Genomic DNA, 17,477 nt, shown 5'->3' with positions numbered 1-17,477 from the left:
AAACAACTTTTTCGTAGTGTGATTGCAATTCAAGAGATTTCATTTAACAAGAAGAGCAGATACTTCATTTTAATCTGATATTATGGTACCTTTTTGTCTTATTACTTTGCAAGACAACTATATGCAGAACAAACTTGTGAAACTTGTATGCGTATTTCTTCAGGTCCTGATTCGGTATAACATAATTAATGGTGAGTTACCCTATGTATTTAAAACTTTTTTTTAGCTCTGACATGTATGATTTATTGCGCTGGGAATCTAGGATCAACTATTGTTCTTATAATATCAAATAACGTGTCTTGAACCTTGTTAGTATGATGCTTTGATGAAATTTTTTGCTAGTAAGATGCATTTTTAACTTTTGTGGTTCCAGGTATATGAAACCCATGGCCGTTTAGCTCTGGAAGTTGAGGACTTTCCGGAGTTTAATCAGGTTGACCACTGATTTGCTGTAAGTTATCTGACCTTTATTGGATGTGTAACTATTAGTTACACATGCTAATTAGATGTGTAACTTCTAGGTACACAAGCTAAATGGATGTGTAGCTACCAGTTACACATGCTAATTAGATGTGTAACTTATAGATACACATCGCTAGGTACACAGTCCCATGAAATAATGCATATTTTTGTTGTTTTTTTTCCAGATTCGACACGTTTTGGTGGTAGAGGTGGTGGTATACGAACATGTTTGTATGAGGATTTGAAACCAGTAGTGGTGTTCTGGTGGAATAGGTATTGGAACATGTATTAAACTTTCTCTTGCAAGCAAGTCATTATCTATACAAATCAGGCAGTCAGTTGAGTGATAAAATAAATGACTTCATGTATTGTAACTTATAGATACACATGCTAAATGGATGTGCAGGTACTAGTTACACATGCTAATAAATAGATGTGTATCTACTAGTTACACAAGCTAATTATATGTGTAACTTCTAGGTACACATGCTGATTGGATATGATATAAAGTCTATGTTTCATCGTATGAATGCAATTTAAATTTTTGTTGAGTTGCTTTCTTCTTTTGAACTTGCCACATTGAAGTGCGTCAGTTTGCTATGAATTGCTAGTTTGAACTGTTCTTTCACTATAAATTATAAATTGCTGATTCAAATGTGAATTATGGTTTTCTTAACAGGATTTGTAGTGAGGACAAGCTTATGTCTTGGAGTCATTTCACAGTTGAAGGTGATGTTGAGTTCAAGGTTGTTCTTTTTGTTCCTCCAAAGGCTCCTCATGATCTGTGTGGGAGTTACTACACTGCCCAGGTACCTTAACTTTTTGATGGGTTTGATGTTTGTATTTAGTGTTTTAATGAAGTCCGCTGTATTTAATTAGCTTGTATGCTTTCCGTAGTAATTAGGAAACATTTATAGATCGTATTCAATTTAGATGTTTCGTAGTAGAACATGTGATATACACAAGTTATTTATATGTGTAACTTCTAGTTACACATGTTATATACTTGTGTAATTTCTAATTACACAAGTAGGATGCATGTGTAACTCTGAATTACACTAGACATATGCATAAGTAACTTCTAATTACACATGCTAAAATGAAAAAACTTTGCAACCAAAAATTACACATGCCAGTTACACAAGCTAGTTGGATGTGTAACTGCCAATTACACATGCTATTTCAGTGTGTTAATATTGAAAATATATTTGTCTCGTTTTCTGAAAAGTAGTATTGCTCTCTTACTGACAAGTTTAATGAGACTAATATTTTGGGTAAGGGTGGGTTTGGATGTGTTTATAAAGCTCATATTGATGATAACAATCTCATTGCATCTGTCAAGAGATTGAATTTCGAAAGTCAAGATGCAAAAACTGAATTTAAGGTTTACTCAACTTCATTTATAAAGATCATTGCAAAGTTTTCTTTTTCATTTTTTGGTCATTCTGATGTTAGACTGAATTCGAATTACAAAATGAAGTATATTCGTCGAGTAGTATTTGACATTCGACTATAATTTCCATACTGGGTTATTGTATTTATGGCGAGACGAAGTTCATATTTTACCAATTGATGCATAATGGATCTATAGAAACTCAATTGCACGACATAACTATTACTTTTTGAACGTTTTATGTCAGACGTTACTGAAACTTGTAAAGGTTGACACTATTTTAATTGACATTACAGGACATTCTCATGGATCGACTCTCACGTGGCACCTGCGAATGAAAATTTCTCTTGATACTGCAAGGTTAGTCCAGCATGCCTCGATTTATATGTTGTTTCTTATTCTTCGGTTACCCGGAAATGTTGAACCCTTAACTCGTATTTTTACCGCAGAAATCAGTGGTTTGAAAATTATAACATTTGGTAATCATGCTTATGTTCTTGCCTTAATTTATTGAATTCCAATATGAATGTGTAACTGTTAGTTAAACTAGTCAGATGTATGTGAAAGTGAATATGTTGTTCATTTAATCTTATAAAAACTGATTGCTTGTTGTTATATTTCAGGATTCCGATAACTTCATAAAAGCTAATTGATTATATGTGATATCGGTCTCGCTGGAATTGGAGTTTATGTTGAATACACAAGTCAAAAGCATGTGTCACTCTCAGTTACACTAGATAGATGCCTATGTAACTCTCAATTACACTAGACAGATGCGTGTGTAAATTCTAGTTACACATGCTAAAAAATTGTTGTAAATAAATATTAAATTAATACATATATTTGTAATAATTTTGGGCTTAGTTTTAAATTTTATTTAATTAGGGGCTTAGTTTTAAATTTTATTTAATTATGGGCTTGACAATAAATAAAAGGGTATGAATGTCCTTTAATAACTCGGGGCCTAAATTTAAATTTCTTTTAATTAATGGCCTCATACTATGGGTTATCCATGGGTTGGGCCTGAGCCTAATTTCCCCTTTTTGATTTTATATTTCCTGGGCGCGCAGGAATGAAAATGGAAATCATCCCGGCCTCGGGGAGGCGGTCACGTGAGGTCCTACGAGGTTATGTCCTTATGTACTTAGGTGCCTCCAGTCGAAGTTGGATATGGGGTTGTTCACGTGTGTTTTTCTTTTTTAAGGGTCAACCGGTGTGCATTGGTCGTTAGCTATCAAAATCATCAAACCTCATATTTGTAGGCATTTTATTTTGATACTTTTTAGAAAAGAAAAAAAAATCCAAAAAAATGAGAAAAAAAAATGAAATATCATAATGTATCCCCTCAAACGCCTCCAAACAGAAGTACTGTATCACAAGGCACAAGCTTCTGTAAGACTAACCAAATCTAAGAAATCTAACGGATAAAGCAAATTTCAACAGAACCAGATTCAAGATTCTAGAGCCGGTTATCGGCGATATTGATATTTTTCGTTTGACATTTCATCAAACAAATTAAACTCAAGATTTTTTTTTGTTCAGCAGAAAATTACCAGTTGTAGATACCTGGAAAATGCCAAAGTATAATATCGCCCTTCCCATATCCAAGAAGAGATGCTAGAGAGTATTCCCTCCAAGACTGCGGAAGTCTTCCCATATTCTAGAGAAAACGCTACATAGCGCCCCTTCCTGTTGACAGGCACGTGCACAGTTCAAGTCACGTGGGTTCATAAAGAAGAATCTAAGGTACAATTGTACTGTTGTAGGGACAGATGTAAGATAAGAAAATATAGAAAGCATACATGTTGGACATTCTCATTTCAAGAAATGTCTATAAATAGGGATCCTCTCTCAAATGAGAGACTTGGAGCTAACTTCTTGTGGCTAACCATGTACTACTTTCTAGAGTAGGCTTCCGACTCTACTATGATATTTGTACCCATTACACCAGTCTACCAAGTATGCAAACACGATAATGTGAAATATAATCTCGGTAAAGAAAAAGATGTATAAAAATCATACCTGATCAATTCGTTCCTTCTCTTATTTTTGATTCTTTTCCTCTCAAGTCTTGGCAGAATAATGATTCAGTGAGGCGATTCCATCGATGGGTATTATAACCAATAGGGGATATGGAAGGAAAAGAAGGCGGGAGAATTTTTTGATGCCGGGATAATAACACTAAACAAGAGAAATGGTTTTATTCACAGAGGAAGCAAACCCACATCCAGAGCTCACCAATTTAGGGTTTTGTTTGAGGTTTTTTTTAAGTATCAGAGATGAAAATGGAAATGAGAGTGGTTTTGTTGGGAATGTTGAACTGGAAGTGACGCACCATCACCACCAGGTCCACCACGTCGTTAGGTGAGGTCCAGCGTCACGTCGGTAGGTGGGGTTCACCCAGGCAAGGCCACCAGTTGGCCGTCCTTAATATTTTTCGACTATTTTTTTCAAATTTCGATCCTGGATTGGTTTGGCTTTATCCTACCTTGGATTTGTTACTCGAACTAGATTTTTTTTTTTGATGTTAAATATTTGGAACTTCGTTAACTTGAAAGAAATACATTGTCTGATAAAAGCTGGTTCTCAACAATGCTAGGAGGATTATCGAACCAGGTATTGGTAATACCATTTCGCCTGCTGAACTTAGCTAATTTGTCAACAGCTTTATTACATAATCTAGGAATGAAATTGCACTCCCAATGAGGGATTGTTTTTAATTTATTCATTGCATCAAGCAGTATGTCTTCATTTTCCCACGCAATATCCGGAGCTAGTTTGTTGATGTAGCTTTCTATCCCCTTGAGGTCTGTTTCAAAGACTATATGATTGTGCTGCAACTCTTTACTCCATCTTACTGCATCAAGGAAAGCTAGACACTCCGCCTGTTCAGAGTTGATTACTCCTGTATAGCATTTTGATTGACATCCCCTCCACTTTCCTGCATGATCACGTAAAACAAAAGCAACTCATGTTAGTCCAGTGTTAGGATCAAAAGAAGCATCACAATTTATAGTAATAAAAGGGAAGATTGGTGGTCTCCATTGAGGTGATATTTTGTCCTGCGAAGTGTTATTAACCTTCGCCTGTTTAATGCCAAGATTGCCAATGTATCTGGCAAAACGTAAGGCCTTCCTAGCGGTGGTTATTGGATTTAGTTTTTTATTCTGAAATTGAGCTTCACATCTATCATTCCATATGGACCAAGAGATGATCATTGTTGTATTCAACCAACCATGTTGGGAGGACTGCTGCATGTCCTGTAAAAACCAATTTTCAAAAACTTGTGCAATGTTGTTAAAGCTTCCTGATAGAACACTGGAGACGCCAGGCACTTGCATCAAAACTGCTTTTGAGAAAGTGCAGTGGAATAGTATGTGCATCGTGCTTTCAACAGATTGAGAGCAAATTGGGCAAGACTGGTTGATGTAGCTGCAGGCTTTGGCAAGTCTTTCCTTTGTATGCAAAATATCTGATAAGCACTTCCACAAAAAGTGCCCAACTCTTGGTCATGTTTGAATGCTCCAAAATTGCTTCCAACTGGTTGTTGAGTTTTGGATCTTGGTAGAGAATTGCATATTGCCCAGACTAATCTCTTGCAGTTTATAGTATGCTGATTTTAGTGAGAAAATTACATTCCTTGTTAATTTCCAGATCAATTTATCTGCCACTGCAACTGAAATCCTCATGCCGATGACTAAATTAGTTGTTGCTGCATCAAAAAGATGTCTGATCAAATCTATATTCCATTGCCTTCCATCATGAGTAAAAAGTTCATTTACCCAGATATAGCTTTCACTATCAGTGACCCCTTGTCTAGGAACTGGTGGTTCATCCATGCCTGTAATCCAAGTATCCATCCATATTTTAATTTTATCGCCTTTCCCCACTCGCCATCTGTTGTTTTCTTTGATGAAGGGAATCTGCTTCTGCACTCCATTCCAAACACAAGAACAATTGGTCTTGTTACCAGTGTGAAGAAGAGAAGTACCTGGAAAGTATTTAGACATCATAGCTTTAACCCATTGAGCTTCTGAATTTATGCAGATTCTCCAAGCTGCTCTAACTAGAAGAGATTTGTTAAGAATCTTCAAGTCACAAAATCCTTGACTCCCTAAATGTTTTTGCACACTGAGACGCTTCCAATATGCAGTATATGTTCCCTTTTTTTCCTCAAAACCCCAGTAGAATTTTCTTTGCATACTGTCGATCTTGTTAACTGTGTCTATGGGAATTTGTATACAACTCATAGAATAGGCTGGTATGGTACTTGTTACATTTTGAACCATAAGAGCTTTGCTGCACTGAGTCATAGTCTTGACATTCCAGTTTGATAACCTGTGTTTAAATCTGTCTACCAATAGAGTAAAACATTCAATCTTATTCTTGTCAATTAAGAGAGGGATGCCCAAGTATCTTTCATTGGAGTTCATCTTGGGTACCTTCAATCTACTAGTAAGTAACCTTTGAAACCTCTGTGGAACATGTGCACTGAAGTATACACTTGATTTGGTAAAATTTACCATTTGGTCAGACGCAGCACCGAATTTTTCAATAATTTTCAGTAGATTGTTGACATTATAGAGATTAGCATTAATGAATAGTAGGCAGTCGTCCGCGAAGAATAAATGGGAAATTGAGGGAGCTCCATCTGCAATTTTGATACCCTATATTTTCTTATTCTGCTCGGCATGTATTAGCAGGCGAGAAAAAGTTTTCATTATTATGATGAAGAGATAAGGTGACAAGGGGTCACCTTGTCGCACTGCCCTTGTTGGCTGATAAGAATCACATGGTGCACCATTTAGAGTTATAGAAATCTTTGTTGTGTCGATGCACTGTATGATCAAATTACACCATTCTGGGAAAAATCCCATTTTAGACATGACATCCATGAGAAATGGCCACTCTAGCCTATCAAAGGCTTTCGACATGTCTAGCTTTAAAGCTAGATATTTTGATAACTCCTTTTTATTCTTCATTGTGTGCACAATCTCTTGAGCAAGATGTATATTGTCTGAAATCTGCCTCCCAGGTACATATGATGCCTGTAAAGGAGATATAATCTTCTTCATGAACTTCTTCATTCTTGAGGACATAATCTTAGAGATTATTTTATATGAAGTATTGCATAATGCAATGGGTCTTAAGTCAGATGGGAACTGCTTGTTTTTTGTCTTAGGAATTAGAGAAACATTGGTTGTGTTTAAGCTCTTGAGAATGTAGCCAGTTCTGAAAAAATGCTTGATCATCTCCACCACTTCATTGCCTACAATATCCCAATGAGTTTTAAAGAACCCTGTTGGGAACCGTTTGGCCCAGGGGCCTTCCAAGACTTCATACTTTTTAAGGCTTCGAGTACTTCAGCAGAATCTGGAATTTTCATCAACTCTTCATTATCTGAGGTTGTGATGACTTGTGGAATGTAATGAATTATAGCATCATTCTTTGCAGGGGAGTAAGTATGTGCAAGGAGTTGTAATGTGTCGTCAGAAGTTGCTCTAAATCTTCTCTTGTGGTGCACCAGTTACCATTGTCATCTTTTAATGTAGCAATGTTGTTCTTTGATCTGCGCCTAGCATTTGCATGATGAAATCTTGTGTTTCTATCCATCTCTAGGTAGTATTCATCCCTCGCTTTTTGACCCCAGAAATCATTCTGTATTTGGTGCCAATGCTCGATTTGATTCTCCACTTGTTATACCTGAATATCTATGTCTTGTTCATGATTCCCAGATTGGATGGACTCTAGTTGTTGATGAAGAAGGAAAATATTGCTCTGGATGTTGCTAAAAATTTCTTTGTTCCACTTCGATACATGCTTTCTGGTCAGTATCAAGTGTTTTGATAGTTTATAAGCATGAAATCCACTAACTGGTTGATTCCAAGTTGTAGCTACTTCCTCTTTAAGTGTCTCATCTCTTTCATAACATTGGAAATATTTCCAATTCTGTTTCTTGTCACAATTTATAGAAGAAGAATCTAACATAATTGGGCAATGGTCTGATCCCAATTGTGGCAGATGAAGTAGCTTGGCATCTGGAAAGTGAATAACCCACTCATCATCGGTGATGGCTCTGTCAAGTCTTGAGCGTCTTATACCCGTACCATGAGCACTACTAAACCATGTGAAAGATCTGCCTGAATATCCCATATCTTTTAATCCAGCTTCATAGATTAAATGAACATATAGAGCATCTCGAGAAGAAGAAGTATACGGATTTAAAGCACGAGAAGTAACATGAGAAGTATTAGAAGTACTTGGGATGGTAACAGTTGCAGAAGGCCTATTTTCATTACTGAAAACAAGGTTTAAGTCACCCATAATGACCCACGGCTGATGTATACTCTGACTTAACTCCTTTATATATGACCATTGCTTCTCTTTATTGTTGGGATAAGAGGAGCAATACATACATGTAAGTAACCAAACTAGTTTAGAGGGGTCGTCTTGCACTAAACAATTAGTAATCCAAGTATCTGCATTTTCAACTTTAAAGTAAAATTCATCTTCATTACTGAAAACAAGGTTTAAGTCACCCATAATGACCCACGACTGATGTATACTCTGACTTAACTCCTTTATATATGACCATTGCTTCTCTTTATTGTTGGGATAAGAGGAGCAATACATACATGTAAGTAACCAAACTAGTTTAGAGGGGTCGTCTTGCACTAAACAGTTAATAATCCAAGTATCTGAACAAAAATCTAGAACCTAGTTAACTCAGTTTTCTCCGATTTGCAGAGCCTCCTGAAAGAAGATGTTGTGATTTTAAGATTTGTCGGGTGTATAATTACTCGAACTAGATTTTCTCACGAAAAGAAACACACCAAGAAGATAAAATCATTTCCAAATATTGATGTGACGAACTAGGAGAAATTGATAATTTCTCGTGCTAAGAGCATAAACATGAAGTTTGTTCATTTTATCTCACTATGAACTCAACAAACATGAAAAATGGATGGACAAACCAACAAAATTATTGGTTTGTTGAGTGAGGCAGAAGATCTCACACGCGCTTGATAGAGAACCGCGCGGTTGAAGCAAAAACGCCACCGTGCTATATTTAGGATTTATCTTTTATTATTATATTTATTAATTAAATAATTAGTGGGACCCAACTTTTATTAGTTTATATTAATAAAATCACTACTAGGACCTAAAATACTACACAGCTCAACAACAAAAAATATTTGTTAATTGCCATATGAATTGCCCTAATTATGCTACAACCTCTTCTTTTTTTTCTAATGAACCGTATCTAAAAGAACGATTAGAACCGATAGCAAGAAAATAAGTACCGAAAAAATGATTAACACTCATATAAAGATTCTCCCTCTTGTTGAGTAAATGTGTAGATTTACGTTCTAATAAAAACTTCCGTAAAAAGACAGCTCAAAGTTGGTCATAGGTTTCAATTAACTCAGCAGTCAAACTAAATAGCCAAGATTTGGCTTTTATCTCTCAAAGAAAAAGGAAATAACCTAAGTTTCAATTCATCATCATCATCATCTAGGTTTCTCATTCTTAGGGTAATACAAATTTCCGGTACTTACTTTCCTGGCTAAAAAGAAAACCCAATGGAAGCTGCAGTCAGTATCGCGGGGAAAGGCAAACTGATACGTGGTACGGTGGTACCAACTAAACTTGCACATCAAAAGTTTTAACCTTCGTAAGGATTAAAAGAATTCATAAACCACATACTGTCCAACATGTCACTCCTCAGTGGTAAGTGGCACCCAAATCACAAACCTAGGAATTCACAAAAATAAAATTCAAAAGATGAAACTCGTCAGATCATATTTGGGTTAGTTTGATTAAACTTTTACCATCCTTCATAAACTAGCAGTATACTTCAGCTACCAACTAATGTCTTCTAGAATACTTCATTTACAGAATTTGTTCCCATGTGAATTACTTCTCATCATTTTAATGCTTTCATCTCCACATTTTTCAGTTATCTTTTACACTTTTGAGATAGGTCACTCTAGCCATGATAGCTTCCCTGTTAAAGATACAAAACTATATTAGTATGAAACAAATTAGATCAGTAAAGCTGGAAAATATCATATCAGGGTTCTTGATGTTGGAGATGAAGGTATAAAAACTTTACATGTACGCATCTTGAAGCTCTTTGTTTTCCGGGTCGAGCATCACACCCTTCTTGAAGGCAAGTGATGCATCATTGTACCTCTGTGACAAAAAAATCAAGCAAAAAGTTGAAAAGGGATATTGTTTATTGCCTACTGGAGTAAGGAAATAGAGGGAAGGTACATACTTTCAGTATACTGTGTGCGACACCCATCCTATAGTGAGCCTTAGGCCATTCAGGCCTTTCATACATGCATTTAGTGGCATAGTCAAGCGCTTCTATTCCATCATCCAGACATGCATAACAGGCACTCAAGTTGGATAATACAGCTGCATCTTTTGGAGAAATAGCCAAGGCCTGTGTTTCCATTACAAAAAAGACTAAATCATCAAAGTAATCAACAAAAAAGGAAATATGTTGAGTAATCAACTCAGTATATCAAAAGTATCCACGGTCATTGACATATATTTCTTCCTATAGGTACTCCATACGCTACCAGAACACCAGAACCAGGTATGTTTAGATGTCAAAATCAATCAAAAGAACTAGAGGAATACACCAAACACGAGACTTAAAATTTTAATTGTAAAATTCGAGATCATAAAAAGAATGATAAATGAAAATCACTAGATATAAAAGAAATGCACACAAAGAAAAAGTTATCCACACCCTAGATGCTCGTATGTTTACGTGAAAGTGAGCAGTTCAGTGATGAAGCTAAGAAATATATTTCGTGTTAATCTAATGAGTTACCATTGCTAATTTACACAGACATACATGCCACAAAGACGAAGAAAGGTCGGGGTACTAACTCGTCATGATCAAAGAGTAAATAAGTAAAACCTAAGGAAAAAAATGTCCAAATTACTCAGAATTTAAATACCAAATAACATCTAGCAACAGAACTTATAAGCTGTATAGATTCTTGTCCAATAACCATTATGGATATCTAACGGCTGCATAAAGTGCAAAGGATTTCATAGAATGAAAACTACCTCTTGAAACCAATGAGCTGCCATAAGATACTGTTCTCCCTGGAATGCATCTCTTCCTTTCGATTTTGCCTGATGGAATTTCTCCTCGGCATGGACTACCCTCTGCCAAAGATTTTCCAACTTTTTCATGAATACACATCAATTTTTTTATAAACCTACAGAATTAGTCATGAATGCATACACGCATATGATATGTGAGATGATAGAAATTAGTATGGTGCACCATAACTAGATGCGTCAAACAAGTCGGCTTGTCTAGTAACAGCAATAGCTGACCTGGCATGCTAACAACTCAAGCTAGAAGCCTAGCCTTAGCTTCAGCGTGAGACTGGCCTTCTATAAAGTGGGCCACAGCCGTTGGCTAGCCTGTGTGCATGTTGTTTAGAATTTGTGTATACAAATTATTTTGTGAGAGACAGTAAATAGTTCAAGAACTTCAATGTTTCGTAAAAAACTTATGAAGTAAACAAGCCTCAAACTCTCCGGCATGCTCCACAGGTAGTTGACTAGTAGAGGCAATACCACATAGCAAGACTAGTATGTAGTTATGAGCAATTTTTTATGGCGCATAATTGCTTCCAAGAATATTGGTATAACGGCTTATTATTATTTTTTCAGTAACCTGGGGGTTTACAAAAAGTAGGATTACAAACATGATAACTCATAGTGGAGGCGAAAAAGAAGGGAAGCCCCCTAGAGGTAGAAGAACTGGTGGATGGGAAAGATGAAGCTGTCAATGATTTTCACTAATACGAAAAGGAGATAGAAGAGCCCATTTGCTAAGTAATCGTGAAAGGAAACGAAACCAAGTTAGACAACACATTGGGCATGTATGATATAAACTCCATACCTGCGTTTTGTTTGCAGCAGAATTTACATCCTTCATTAGTCCACCAATGCTCCAATCAGGATAAGTTGGAATGCGAGATGTCACAGGAAAAAGAACCCGAACAATTGGATGGTTGCACTCAATAGCGGCAATTTCTAATGCTGTCAGCCCTGCCTGCAATGAAACAGAACCAAATTAGATAAGAAACTGGATGTCACATAGCAAGAAATTTTGTACTGAACAAACATGCTACTTATAGTTCTAATGCAATAAGGTTCAAAGCAGTTGTGAAATCTTATAAAGTATTTGCTTAGATAGCCTTGACATAGATATGAAATAGATTAGGAACATAACTATCAAAGGAATCAAACACAGGCGAAGAACTAATCCTCACACTAGTGATCAGGTACAACTCATGAAGAAGGTGCATGGACCTGCATAATCAGCTATATGTGGAGGGAAAACGTACTTAGATATGAATAAGTTGTATGAACTAATCCTCATACTTAGATATGAAACAGATGCCAAAATGTGAAGAAACATTGAGCAAAACACTGAGCAAAAAATTAAAGCTAAATACATACATTCATTGTATAATTTGGATCTGCACCAGCTTCCAGTAAGCGCTTGATATCATCTACGCGTCCATCCCTTGCTGCAAATATCAAAGGTGAACTTCCACATGATACAGCATTTGGGTCAGCGCCTGCCTATATATATGAGAATAGAAAAATTTATTACATGTTCCAGGACACAAAAGCTATGAAAGGTGCATATATATATGATACGTTCTGGAGATAGTTCAGAAAAGGCAAAAACCAGAATAAATAAGAAAGGGTGCCAACAAACCACCCTCGAAAGATACAAGAAGAGATGAGCAAAGCGCTTAGAGAGCTTACAGAAAGCTACTATCTAAACAGACTTGCCCAATGAAATCAGCAAACTATTCTGGAGATAATTTCATCAATACATTACATCTTCCAGAAGATAATGGGATGTGAAAAAATTACAGAAACATGTAGTTTCGAGAATGCAAGTAGTAAGCCTGACTGTGTTTCCAAAACTGCAGAATTATGACTCCCGCTATTATGGTCCATAAGAATTATAAGGCTCCATACTAACATTTTGGTTTCTGTTCAGAATTTCATAATAATTCTAAGAGCTTGAACAACAAGAAAATATAATATAAGAGAGATGAATGATCAGGCATAAAAAAGTACTAGAAAAATAAAAGGAGTCGGACAAGTCTAGTTGCGACATACAATGGAAACAGTTTACTAATACCTGAAGAACTTGACAAAAGATACCAAGTAGTAAGAAGAAAAAAAGAAGAAGAGAGAATAGACTGGCTGACCACAAATTTTAGTAACTGGTCTTGTTAGCAGCTCATAACAAGAAATAAGAGTAACACTCAGGGTAGAACTGCAAGCTTTATTCACAAAAAGCAGACAGGTTTATGCCTCGACACCAGGTTAACCAGAGAAACGCTGTAACTAATTCACCTCATTTAGGTGGACCAGCATTTGGGTGACTATATCCAAATCTAAAACAACCACATAGAAACGGCTTTCTACAAGGTCAAATAAGAAAAACACAACTAATGACAGGCCTCATCTGTGAGAAACTAATTAAGCGATGACAACCTACTGATACAAAAAACAAGAAATAAAAAGTAACTGAGACACCGTTTCGGAAAAAGAATTTAAAACTGGAATTCTTTTACATCAACTTTTTCAGTCTGAAATTAAATAGTCAACTCTGAAATTTAAGATCGTTGATCGCCATAATATCACGTAGTTGCCAAATGTTTGCAAACTTTGTTGGTTGCAGTGCCAGGGATTAGGTTTATAAATTAGCATTAATGGTTTATAAATTAGCATTAATGCAGAATTAATAACTAATTGGTCAAACGTTAATATCAATGCAAATTTTGTGGGTTGCGGTGCCAGAGATTGGGATTGTAAACCAGCATTAATACAATGAGGTAAACCCGGATAGATACTAGTAAAAAAAGAAGATGGTGAAAATTCTCAACGATACACACACGCACACAAACATATCAGAACACAAATCGTAGTTGCCTCTTCTGACTTATGAAGGAACATAGAGCTACAACTTCCAAAACTTGCCTTGGTTTAAGTAAACAATAAAACATTGTGCCACCAGAAGGTTTAGAAATTTTGTAACCTGTAGTAGAAGTTCCATAGTTTCCCATGACTTGCCAAGAATCGCCGACATTAGTGGTCTAAGCATACCCTGAGAGGTAACAACATTGGGCTGCATAGTAAAAGACAGTCTGTAAAATTTCACTTTAGTTAAGTAAGCAGGTACCATATGCTGCTCTTAAATAGAGATAATTGTCCTAATAATTTTTACAATTAAAAATAAACTGCATAAGGTTACAGAAAGAGGAAGTTGGTAACTTGGTATGTTTTGAAGCTGGCATTCTAAATATCGACTACCTTACAGTCAGCAACTGTTTAATACCAGCAGAAGCACCCAACTTACATTTGCACTGTGATCCAACAACACTCTAACGGCACCTCGATGACCACAACTAGCAGCCCTTTGAAGGGCAGTGCCAGTCCTACTTGCAACATCAACGCGTGCACCCCTTGAAAGTAACAAGGTCATTATCTTTGTATTACCTGCACATAATCTCACAAGAACCGCATGCTTACTCATACGTTCGAATATATCAAGATATCTGGTAAGAAGTTAAGAAACATCTTACTGGTATTCAGACTTCATAACCTACTTTGAGGAAGTTGAGTCTTTACACAGGTCTAATGAAAAATACACCAAGATGGAGTATTAGCCCTGTCTGCTGAATCTTTGGAAGGCATTTAATATAATTCATGTGGGCTTGAACAACTAAAACCTTGTGTAAAGTTGGGACTAAGATATTCCTAGACCAACAAATCAGGATGGCTCACTAGTAGAATGACCATCCAGCCAGTCAAAGAAGTCATTATTTTACTATGATATTGATATCCATTTGGTTGGTTATGATTTATCTGACCCCACAAATAGGACAGTGTTGTGCCTCCTTAACACGTAATGGCTAATAGCATGTAGCTAGGTCTACTAGTAATTGGAGATCACATACATGCACTAAAACTTAATTCACGCAATGAGGTACATCCTCCACTCCAGTAGTCCAGTGTGTCCACAGAACTCACACCAGTGAAGTTTTTAATGCAGTCACAATAGTTTCCAGATAATAAATTCTTATTAACTGTAATATTAAAGGTACAATTAAATTGTAAGGTGGGACAACATGTTTAGATTTACGGACACCGGTGAAGATCAAACTAGAATCTAACAGAAGCCGGAACCATTTAGAGAGGGAGTACCTATCTTTGCAGCACAGTGTAAAGGCGTGTAATTCGTATCAGTTGCTGCATCAGCATTGGCACCCATTTCAAGAAGATATCGAACCGTTTTCAAACGTCCTTTTATAGCTGCATGATACAAGGGTGTGTGACCTGCAAAATAGATACAACAAGAAGAATATATATTTAATTGTTACAGTAGCAAATTTATCTGCATAAAAAACAATTGAAAATCACACAAGGAAATATGACATTGACAAGACAAAATCTCTTCATAATATAATACCATGTTCATCTTTGGGATCCACATCAAGTTTCAACGTCTCAATCAAATATTTGCAAACTTCTAAACTTCCTCCTGCAGCAGCAAAATGAAGACATCCTCTTTCATCTTCATCTCTCATCTTTCCAATCGTAGTTGCTACTCCAATCTCTTCACATTTAGCATGATCTGAAGCCAACCCCAAAAAATGACCAAACAAGATTTTAACACAGATTTTTACAAAAATTTAAATAAAATAAAATCAAATAGACATATACTGTTTTTCTTACACTTGAAGTTATGGATTTTATTAGTGTAAGCAGCATTAAAAAACGCAAAATGTGGTGAGCTTGATTCTGCAAGAACAAAACAAGGAAAAATAAAATAAAAATCAAGACGAGGAAAGAGTTAAATAAGTATATAAGGAGTTCTAAGAGGAGGGAGAATGGAGGAAGACAGACTTGGTGAATATTCCCGATCGTCCACAAATCTATCCATAGCTTGTAAAAACATCGTTTCTTGAGCTGCAAATGAACAAAAATAAAAAACACGAAACGAAGATCAAAATCAAGACGAAGACAGTGAAACCAAAGAAGAGAATTAGTTTTTTCACAGACGAAGAAAACCCACATCTAAAGCTCTCCATTTCTAGGGTTCTCATCTCAAGAGGTGTCTTTCGAGTATCAGAGATGAGAAGGGAAATGAGAGTGGCTTTAGAGGGGTTTTATTGGGGATATTTTCTTATTAGGGATATAAAGTGTGTGAACAGTTTGTGTGTCAAGTCAATTAGTTAATGTTGACTTGACTTATGTTGTAATAATCTTAGATTCTTAGTGTCCGGATCAAGGTATTGAAAGCGTGAAGCGTTTTTCATTTTTAGGAAGTGATGCTTATGTCGAAGCGTGAAGCTTCGCTTCATGGTTGATGTTTGAAGCGGATGTTTTCTTATAAATAAATTAGTCGTAACTAGTAATTATAAATTTATTAGGAAGATAATATTTATATAAATTTTATATAAGTCCAATTTTTATCAAAAACAAAGCGTGTGTACACCAGTTCAACCTACTCCAGACGAGTGGGAGGTGGGGTGTTCAATTCCCCCTTAAAACATGAGCTTTACATGACCGCTTCAGAGCGAAATGCTGAAATTTGAAGCGAAGCGTACGCTTCATGAAAGGTGCGCTTCACATGACCGCTTTGAAGCGAAATGATGAAATTTGAAGCGAAGTGTACGCTCCGAAGCGTGAAGCATACGCTTTTAAAAACCATGGTACGGATGCAGTATTATTACAGCTAATTACTGTCTTTGAATACTGTGTAAGAATTCGGAATAATATCCAAAATTAAATGTTTCTCATGATATAAAATGATCCAAAGAGTAAAATTTTCATCATCTGCTAAAATTCTTTCTCAATAATCTTTTGCAGAAATTTAAGATTCAAATACCCTTTTTGAACCTGGCTAAATTGGGGCCTACTGTGATTAATTTGGGCCTACCACTAAAAACCAAAAAGGCTCATTAAGAAGTAAAATCTAAAAACCCCTTATCCCCCTATTTATGTTAATGGCTAATATGCCCTTATTCATTACTGATGATTAATTAAGTTGATATTAGTGAAATTAATTAGTGTTTGACTTTGATTATAGTGTTAGGATTAGAGTAGAAATTCATTTCCTCTTTTAAGGTTTGGAGGGAAAGAAGAAGGAGAGGAAAAAAAGAAAAAACTAGGATTTGTGATTTTTGTTAGCAAAAATAAAACTTTATAGTGACGATGAAGACTCTAGTAGTGATGAAGAAGTGGGTGCATCAAATTATCATGATTCGATCCTACCGAATTGGATAATTTGTTGAAAGAAGAAGAGGATGTCAACCAAAGAATGCTTGAGGATATTATTCAAGCACAAGAACAATATCGTCAGGAACAAGAAGGTGATGATGCTTCTAATAAATATTTATGAGTTGTAACGATCTACAAACATGTATTTGGACGGCCCGATCGCTAAAAAGGAAAAAAAATTTCCCAGAATCGGTTTATTCGATATCACCACATAAACCGATTATGGAAAAAATCCCCAAATTGGGTATCATAACCGGTTGTTGTTCAT

General features: G+C 36.0%; 2 protein-coding genes across 3 annotated transcripts; both read right to left on the bottom strand.

Annotated features, from left to right (window-relative positions):
- Positions 1-4,401: 4,401 nt before the first annotated feature.
- Positions 4,402-8,398, bottom strand: LOC113326221. Its single transcript, XM_026574009.1, has 6 exons — positions 7,559-8,398; positions 7,199-7,367; positions 6,612-7,124; positions 5,491-6,506; positions 5,091-5,337; positions 4,402-4,796 (listed from the first exon to the last, which is right to left on the bottom strand). The coding sequence occupies exons 1-6, from the start codon at positions 8,396-8,398 to the stop codon at positions 4,402-4,404; spliced, it is 3,180 nt and encodes a 1,059-aa protein (XP_026429794.1).
- A 931-nt stretch (positions 8,399-9,329) lies between these two features.
- Positions 9,330-16,112, bottom strand: LOC113289801 (ankyrin-3-like). 2 transcript variants are annotated; one of them, XM_026539181.1, is made up of 13 exons: positions 16,002-16,112; positions 15,833-15,895; positions 15,662-15,727; positions 15,396-15,560; positions 15,131-15,262; positions 14,283-14,422; positions 13,962-14,051; positions 12,359-12,484; positions 11,796-11,948; positions 10,946-11,047; positions 10,137-10,307; positions 9,972-10,051; positions 9,330-9,863 (listed from the first exon to the last, which is right to left on the bottom strand). In XM_026539181.1, the coding sequence occupies exons 1-13, from the start codon at positions 16,030-16,032 to the stop codon at positions 9,812-9,814; spliced, it is 1,371 nt and encodes a 456-aa protein (XP_026394966.1). In that variant the 5' UTR covers positions 16,033-16,112; the 3' UTR covers positions 9,330-9,811. The 2 variants fall into 2 exon arrangements, with proteins under 2 accessions (XP_026394966.1, XP_026394970.1); XM_026539185.1 differs by lacking the exon at positions 9,330-9,863 and having other exon boundaries at positions 9,972-10,049.
- Between the last annotated feature and the right edge of the window lie 1,365 nt (positions 16,113-17,477).

This window comes from Papaver somniferum, chromosome 1 (assembly GCF_003573695.1).
Source record: "Papaver somniferum cultivar HN1 chromosome 1, ASM357369v1, whole genome shotgun sequence".
Taxonomy (NCBI): Eukaryota; Viridiplantae; Streptophyta; class Magnoliopsida; order Ranunculales; family Papaveraceae; genus Papaver; species Papaver somniferum.
This window is presented reverse-complemented; position numbering and strand designations above follow the sequence as displayed.